At 60.5% G+C, this 8,746-nt stretch overlaps 1 protein-coding gene across 1 annotated transcript; it reads left to right on the forward strand.

Annotated features, from left to right (window-relative positions):
• Positions 1-110: 110 nt before the first annotated feature.
• GALR1 (galanin receptor 1) lies at positions 111-7,560 on the forward strand. The gene is made up of 3 exons (XM_006913773.1): positions 111-776; positions 4,803-4,868; positions 7,381-7,560. Exons 1-3 carry the CDS (start codon positions 111-113, stop codon positions 7,558-7,560), a joined length of 912 nt encoding a protein of 303 aa, XP_006913835.1.
• The last annotated feature ends 1,186 nt before the right edge of the window (positions 7,561-8,746 follow it).

The raw sequence follows: 8,746 nt of genomic DNA on the forward strand, positions 1-8,746 counted from the left end.
CAGAGACGGTGCCGCTCGGCACGGCCCACCGGGAGGCTCAGGCTGGGTCTGGCGCCCTCTGTCCCAGGCGCGCACCCTCGCCCTGAGCGCCCCGGGCGCCCCCGTGGGCCATGGAGCTGGTGGCCGCGAACCTCAGCGAGGGGAACGCGAGCGGGCCCGAGCCCCCCGCCGCGGAGCCGCCGCCGCTCGCCGGCCTGGGCGTGGAGAACTTCGTCACGCTGGCGGTGTTCGGCCTGATCTTCGCGCTCGGCGTGCTGGGCAACTGCCTGGTGATCACCGTGCTGGCGCGCAGCGGGCCGGGCAAGCGGCGCAGCACCACCAACCTGTTCATCCTCAACCTGAGCATCGCCGACCTGGCCTACCTGCTCTTCTGCATCCCCTTCCAGGCCACCGTGTACGCGCTGCCCACCTGGGTGCTGGGCGCCTTCATCTGCAAGTTCACCCACTACTTCTTCACCGTGTCCATGCTGGTCAGCATCTTCACCCTGGCCGCGATGTCGGTGGACCGCTACGTGGCCATCGTGCACTCGCGCCGCTCCTCCTCCCTGCGGGTGTCCCGCAACGCGCTGCTGGGCGTGGGCTGCATCTGGGCGCTGTCTGTCGCCATGGCCTCGCCCGTGGCCTACCACCAGCGCCTCTTCCACCGCGACGCCAGCAACCAGACCTTCTGCTGGGAGCAGTGGCCGGACCAGCGCCACAAGAAGGCCTACGTGCTGTGCACCTTCGTCTTCGGCTACCTGCTGCCGCTTCTGCTCATCTGCTTCTGCTATGCCAAGGTGGGCGCGGGGCGCGCGGGGCGGGCGCCGGGGCCCCGTGCGTCTCCGTGTGTCCCCGCGCCCCATTCTGAGCCCCGCGGCAGCCCCCGCTCTTTTGCCCCGTCCTTTCCCGCGCGGATCTGCGTGGGGACCGGCGTCCTGCGCGGTGTGCCCCGGCCTCCGCTGGGCTTGCGGGTTTGGTGTTGCTGGGAAAGTTACCTGGAGTTGGGGGGACCCCGGGAAAGTTTGCAGTTCACTGCCTGATCGGCCGCCTCCCCTCTCGGTAGGTCGCAGGGCCTCCCACCTCCCTCCCGCCCCCAGATCGTCCGGGAAGTAGGCTCCCGCTCGGCGCCCACTCCTCAGTCCAGGAAACCCCCTCCCTCCCCCCAGTCTTAGCGGCTCAAACCCCAGGGGCCTGCAGCGGGATTGTAGGGGGCGGGGAGCGCTGGCCCCTGCCGCAGCCTGCCAGCACTCAGGGGCGACGGTTGACTCTAGCGGGACCTCCCCCCAGGGGGCCACAGGGAGGCTCTGCAGGGACCTGGCTCGTGAGGACCTGGCTCTGTGAAGCCACTGCTCCCGGACACACAGCTTCACATTTTATTTTACACAGAAGTTTAGCCCTAAACCCTCAAGGGGCTCAGTCCTCTGGGAATGTCCAGAGGACTGTGGTGGATGGCTTCCAGCGGCCGGTCCCCGTTTTCGTGCCCTCTGGGATGGTCGTGTCAGCAGGATAAGTGATTCAGGTGGTGGGTCAAAGTGCCTGGCTCTGGAGAGACCCATGGGGTCTGGCTTCCTGCTCCGGGGCTCACACGTGTCCTTCCGCTGCCCGTCCCGCGGAGCTCACCTCCTCTGAGAGGACACGGGGCTTCACACTGACCAGAAGGTCTTAAGCTTTTCACACAGTCGTTCATGTTGAGAAAAAAAGAGCAGATGCCTGACCACCGATCCCTGGGCTGTGGCGCGTGGGGCGAGCGCCAGTGTCCCCCGCGCACGGGCGCCAGCACCATCCGGGAACCGTGCTTGGGGCCACATTCTGGGCCGTCCACCGTGTCATCTCCGCCTGTCCGTCTCCCGTTCTGTCTCCGGTAAGGCTGTGGCTGTGGCACCACAGCAGCCAGGGGACGCAGAACGGTCTCTTCCGCCCCACTCAGAACGTGTTTCCCGCCACAGCGTTCAGTGTGAGCCACCCCGGGTTGTCCCCACCCCCTACCAACCTTGCAGATCTCTGTCTGTTCCGAAGGGTAACAGTTTTGGGTGCTTCTGAAAGATGGTCTGCATCGAGGGCGTGGGGGCTTTGGGAAGTCACTGTAGCTCAGCTACCTGGTAGATGGCTGGTTTGCCCACCCGTCTTCTGTTAATGCAAGGGCTGGGCCCGCACGGCACAGTGGCCGGACGCGTGCGTGCACTGTTCCTTTCAACCCGCTTGGCGACCCTGTGGCTGGAGCCGCCACCCGTTTCATTGATAAGGAAAAAGGGTTTGGAGGCGGTGGGGGAACTTGCCCAGACAGGGGGCTGGAAAGTGTTTCGGGAGGGTCCCGCTGCAGGGACCCCCACCCCTCACAGAGGGGACGCCTGGTGACGACCTTGGTGACACACAGCTTGGGACTAGAGGGAGTCCTAAAACCTTTGTGTCTTGACGCATAATTATAGGGATTAGAAGCGAAGCCTTCCTTTTCTTCATCTCCCCAAGCCTTTCTTCTTCTTAATGGAAATGGCAAGCTAAGCGCTCGGGAATAAATCAGGCTACATTTCTATCATTGGAGAATTTACAAGGCACACATAGAGCAAGGTTTGAAAGATTTTTTAATTCAGTAACTACATGATCATTGTGATATTTTAATAATTTGCTTTGAAACATAACGGGAAATTTCTTTTGAATTCAAGGTAATATAGGCAAATCTATTTTTACTAGATGGAGCTAAAAAGTAAGTTCGAGCTGTTTTTCTTTAGTTCAGCCGTCGAGCTCCCCAGTTAAGGAGTCTGCTTGAACGTTAGGTTCAGGACAAGCATCGCTCTCCAAAGGCTCGGCCTGGCAGGTTCTGCCGCATCCCCAGAGGATCTGGCGCCCATGATAACCTCGGCTCGGGTTCGAGCGTGTGCATCCTAAACACTCTCCGACATGCACAGACCGGTGGAGAAATGCCACCATGCCGTCGTCATTGTCGTAAAGGAATGTGATCATAACCCATCACGATCCCTACGTTCTTTCTCCTTTGGTGACACGACTTTCATCAGCATGCATCACAGTGTAGCAACGCACATAGTGTGGGGTCTTGACGCGAAACAGCTAAGAAAAATATTCCCGGGAGTTTTCTCCACGAAGCACTCAGGGGCACTCTGTAGGTGCTGTGAAGGTACTGAGGGGGGATGCGCTTGCTGAAGGCGTGGGCGGACCCCTGGCTCATGGCGTAGGCGGACCCCTGGAGGGCGTGGGCGGACCCCTGGCTCAGGGCGTGGGCGGACCCCTGGCTCAGGGCGTAGGCGGACCCCTGGCTCAGGGCGTGGGCGGACCCCTGGAGGGCGTGGGCGGACCCCCGGCTGCATCACAATACAGCTACCACTCCCCTTTCCCGTTCGGCTCCCTCTGACTTTGTTTTGCGGCCTCTGCTCTGTCTTGTCCTTTGTCCTCGGTGATCGGTGATTGGGTGATCGTGTCCTCCGTGGTCTCCTGCTGGAAAAGCTGCCCCTGAGGCCCCCTGGCAGGCGGGTCGTGCAGGCCCCGCCTCCAGCTCTCCCTCTCCCTCTGGGAGACCTTCTCGTTCGCCCCCGTGGAAGCTCCTCTTTCATCCTGCCTGCCCTTTGACTGCTGCTGGCAGGACAGTGATGTGACCCATCGTCCTTGCATCCAGGGTGGCCCCAAATGCTGCCGTAACGCGTGAAAGCCTTGTCTCCCGGACGATGCTGGACCACGTCGGAAGTGACCACGTGTTTAGCAGCGCTGGGATCACACCCCAGCCATGGCTGCTTCAGTGCGAGGGCTCCTCGGGGTGGCAGGCCAGCCCCATGGTGTCTCAGGTGGGCTGTGACTGGCCACACCAAGCTTCTGCAACGAGTCCAGTGTGATTAATGGTTTCCTGCTGCCGTGCTGGAGGGAAGCCCAGGGGTGCCTGGGGCCCGGCTTCCCGTTCTTGGAGGGACTCAGCCAGCGGCTGATGGGCAGCCAAAGCCCTCAGACCTCAGAGGCGGATTTCCCTTAGATCTCACTCAGAGGGCGCGCAAAGTGATTCCCACGCAGCCTGGGTGCACACGGCCGCCTTGGCCCTGCCGTGACCGCCCAGGCTGCATGACCCACATGTTCACCCGTGGGTTTCTCCTGACTGTCACACTGGCAGGGGACGCGGAGCAGTTCCTCTGATGAGCGAAGCCGGTGTCTCGTGAGGACATGCCTGACGGGGGCGTGGACTGTCACGACTTGCTGCATGGTCTCTAAATCCCGAGCGAGGCTGGACCCCTGAGGGTAGCTTGTCTAAAAGCCCAGCACAGTGGGCCGGGGTGGAAAAAAGTGACAGGGGCCTGATAGGGAGAAGTTTGCCTTAAGGGGACTGGCAGGGCCACAGCCCCAAGGGGGACACAGGACCGCGCTGAAGTGAGCGCTGGCGGGGGGAGGATCATGAGTGTGCCGTCTGCATTTGCCCACCCGCCTCTGGCTGCCACGCGTGTCTGGGATTTCACGTCGTGTCTGTGCATAGAGGGACCTGAGGATTCCTGACATGTAGCCTCTGGGGGGAGTCAAGGTGGAAGGGAGGCCAGCAAGGGCGGGTAGCCATGCGGCTCTTTCTGGACAAAGCCGCAGAGCTGTCCGCCCCGCGGACGTGACGCAAACAGACCTCTGACGGAGAACGCGCCCCCATGTTCCTAAGCGCTGGAAAGCGGGTGTGGCTGGCAACTCACGTTCGTGGTCACTTTATCGCCTCGTGTGTATTTTGGTTGGAATGATCTGGTGGGTACCGGCATTGCCATTTCGGGATGTCAAGAACTGTCATTGCGACACAGACGATGAGTTGCAGAACGTGAGGCAGCCCAGCTTTATTCCTTCGTGTTTTTCAGGTCCTTAATCATCTGCACAAGAAGCTGAAGAACATGTCAAAGAAGTCGGAAGCATCGAAGAAAAAGGTAAACAGCGTGCCGGCCACGTCACCGCTCACCACTCATTCTGCTTCTGTTCTTGGTTGTCCTCGCATGCCGGTGCCTGTGACACTTCCGTTCCTTGGTGACCCCACACGGCATCAGGGTGCAGACGGAGGTTCGACGAGGCCGGGAGACGTGTGTTTGGGGTTCTGTGTGATAGTTGTCCAGATGGAAGATGTGGCTTTTGGGTGGGCCAGGGAAAACAAGGCTTTTTAAGATGTCATGTCTAATATCGGTGGGACAGGACGTCTGGCCACACTCTCCTCTCCCCTGATCATACTGTCCCATAATCTCATTCCACTTCCTGATGTCACAGATTACACAGACGTTGTCTGAGTAAGGGCCACATCAGTCCTGACTTGCAAAATAGCCTGCCCTGAAAATGTGAAGCGTATGTGAAGCGGGGTGTCAGGTGCTTCCTCTGGAGAAGCCCGTGTGAGTCCGAGTTCCCCGAGGAGGAAGACGGGGACAGACGCGTGGGGTCCCCCTCGGGTCAGGCCCCTCCCATCTGTGGTCATGTCGCCACCCCAGGGGCCCGGGGAAGAGGGGAGCAACCGCCGCCCTTGGGCTCACGGGGGAGTTAACAACTTTCTCTGGGGAACCGTTACATCGTGGCCACCGGTTCCTCCTCAGAGACGGTGAAACCGCAGCAGAACGGCCGTAGCTCTGTGCGAGTACGGATGTCGGCGACTCGCACTCCGTCCCCATCCGCCTGGCACCCCCTGAAGGGGCTCAGAACCCAAAAAACATGTCTCCTGGCCCCTGAGCCCCCCGAGCCGCCGACCACACGCTGGCACAGCCAGGTTCGCTCCGGCCTCTGGTCCCCTGTGCGACAGCCGCCGAAGGGTGCGGTGTCCGGAAGCTGACGTGCGGTCGTGCTGGAGGCTCCATGCCTCCTGTCCCTTCGTCTTTCCTGAGCCACACTCATCTCCCAGAAAACGACTTGAAGAACTATCGGGGACGCTTCTCCTCCTCCCTCGGGTGCTGTCTGTGGAGCACCCAGGACCCAGCGACCGTGGGCTGTGAGGGGACTGGGTCCCCACGGAGCCGACACTGCGGTGGACCAGGGAGGCGCTCTCCCTGCCGTGCAGGAGCCCGGAGGGGGAGCTTAGGGACTTGGGGAGGGAGGGGCCGCCGAGCGCAGTCACAGAGATGGCACCACTGGTATCGGATGCAGCTCGTTGTGGGTGCCGAAGACTGTAGTTAGCATAAGCGACGAAATAAAACATTTCTTTAACGTTAGCTGGACCTTATTTGCATGCTGCGGTGCGTTTTGTTGAAAAGTGTTGGAAACTGTGACAGTCCCAGTCACAGTGCTTAAAAGAATGAAACTAGGTCTCATAAGAAATGATGAGAAAACCTTTTCCATTTTACAGTAAAAGGTATAAAGATTAGTGAATAGTTTAACAACTATTATGTTTTATGTGCGTGCATGCATGTATAAGTGTCATGCATGTGTGTGCACGTGTACATGTATATATGCATGCACGAGCACACACGTGCACATACCTGTGTATATGCATGGGTGGCTATGCATGTGTGCATGCAGATGCGCATGCATGTGTGGGTGCATGTATGTGCACACATGCAGGTTACACCTGTGTGCATACATGTGCAAATGCAATGCACATGCATGCAAGTACACACGTGTATTGTGCACACATTCACGATGTGTACATGTGCACGTCTGCACGCATGTGCACATGTGTGTCATACATGTGCGTGCTCCTGGGAGGAGGCCGGAAGCAGAGCTTCTCTTCCGTTTCTCACAGCCACCGACCCTTAACAGCCATCGAACAGATGTCAGATCTGATATTTTTAATTGCCTCCTTGTTTGCATAGAGCGGTGCTGGTGCGCGCGGTGCTGGTGTGCGCGTGTGTGTGTGTGTGCGTGTCTGAGGAGGAGACGGGCGGGGGAGGGGTAAGGAGGGGAGATGGATGGGAAGCGAGCAGAGGAGAGAGGGGGGCGCAGAGGAGTGTGTGGACGGGGAGCTGGGGGTTAGGGGGTCTGGGCCCAGGAGCCGGGGTGGACAGAACGTTCCTGCACGCGGGGGCATGAGTCGCTCATGGCGGACGGCCCCGGGCCTCGGCACAGAACAGCATCACTGCGGGATGGGCAGATTCGACGTCCAGCGGGTCATGGCTCGATGGGGCGCAGATTGTGACAGTTGGCTCATTTCGGCTTCGCTTGTCTCGGGATCTTCCTGGCAGTGGCCTGCTCCAGTCCCCTCTGTCTGTGCTGGGTCCCCCAGGCACAGCTCCCCAGGCAGGTTCTCAGCGGCCCAGGATGCAGGCCGCGGCTGATGGGGTGCTTCCCGGGTTCTGGAAGACAAAAAGGCACATTTGCTGGCCCGAGAGCGACATGCCTCAGTGACTTGTGGGAAACTCGGCAGTGGGGGGGCATCTGTCCTGGGCGGTTCCCGTGCGGGGACGCTGGGCTCCGGGGACGCTGGGCTCCGGGGACGCTGGGCTCCGGGGACGCTGGGCTCTTTCACAGGCGCCGTTCTGCCCACGGCTCCGAGGGATCGTGAGCTTTCCGGCTGTCATTCGTGAGGCTCAGGACGCGGTCTCCTTCCCAGCCGAGTTCCCTGAGGCAGAGCGCGAGCACGCGCCTTTGAAGCAGCAGCCAGGTGACCCGGATGACGTGAAGAGAGTCGCACAGGACGAAGGGAGCTGAACGGTTTCCAGGTGCTTTCGGCGTCCGGAGCCCAGAGAAGCCGCGCTGACCACGGCCCGACCTCCAGCCAGAGTCGTGTGCTCGGCGACTGCGTCACTTCCAGCGAGGGCTTTTGCTCTGTCAGAGGATGACGGTGACTCTTCGCTCTCCGTGGACACGAGGACGGCACGGCACACGGGCGTCGTCCCATCTCTGACAGAGGACAATGGTCCTATATAACCCAAGAAATTAAAAAACCTGGCCGCGATCCGCACAGCGGGGCTTCTCCCCTCACACTGACCTTTCGGAGGAGAGGAAGCAGCTGTCCCGTCTTCCTGGGGACAAGCCTGGGCCGCCCCAGAGGTCGTCAGTGTTGAGGGAACAGCTTCGTCCTTGCCTCGAGGGGGGCGAGAGCATCGTGACTTATCAGCAGGTCTGCGAACACCTGAGCTTTGGAGAAAAGCCGAGCCTGAGTCACCTCCTGCTGACCGCCCCCAGCTGACCCGGCCGAGGGCTGAGGCCTCGGTACCTGAATTCTCCAAGAGCAGAGTCCTGGGCAAAGGAGGGGCCCGCGGGCCGGCCCCTGCGGGGGACGCGGGGTGTGCACAGCTCGCCGTTTGGGCCAGGTCGTTACCGTGGAGCCAGCGGGGGAAGTCATCGTGAATGGGGACAGCGTTCTGCCCACGGGGGCTTCTTCCCTGCACCCCCCTTCCCAGTCCCCTGGGTCTGGAGGCCCAGGAGCCTCCGTGCAAGGGACACAGAAAACACCCAGAATGTCATTAACCGTGCCCAACTGCACACACGGGCGTGGTCAGAGTTGATGGCTGGCCCGGAGATGGCCTGAGCCCTGCAGGCCAGGTGGCAGGCCGAGCGCAGGGCGCCAGTGTGTACCGGCCAACAGAACACCAGCTCTGCGGGGCGAGAGCCTGTGAGACGGGGGACGATCGTCAGGCCCTGCAGCGGCAGCACAGACAAGCACCCCGTTCAATTCTTTCGGGAACAGCCTTAGGTAAAGAATACAGTTGACGTAACTGCCCATTATGCGTCTTTCCTGATATTAGTGTTGGAAATTGTAATCCAGGTGCACTACGAAGCTACAGGTAGACCAAGAAAAACGACCTTCTCCATGGCTCAGGGAAGGCCGGTGGGACTAAGAGAAACACAAAGGTTCTTCTGGATGAATCACGAACCCTCAGCAGCAGGCGTG

Source organism: Pteropus alecto, unplaced genomic scaffold (assembly GCF_000325575.1).
Source record: "Pteropus alecto unplaced genomic scaffold, ASM32557v1 scaffold14, whole genome shotgun sequence".
Lineage (NCBI taxonomy): Eukaryota > Metazoa > Chordata > Mammalia > Chiroptera > Pteropodidae > Pteropus > Pteropus alecto.

Bases quoted from the DNA above. Each gene is read 5' to 3' on its own strand.
- GALR1 (XM_006913773.1), top strand. From the start codon at position 111: ATGGAGCTGGTGGCCGCGAACCTCAGCGAGGGGAACGCGAGCGGGCCC. The intron at 777-4,802 runs GTGGGCGCGGGG...CGTGTTTTTCAG, and splicing joins TCTGCTTCTGCTATGCCAAG to GTCCTTAATCATCTGCACAA. The intron at 4,869-7,380 runs GTAAACAGCGTG...GCTCTTTCACAG, and splicing joins CGGAAGCATCGAAGAAAAAG to GCGCCGTTCTGCCCACGGCT.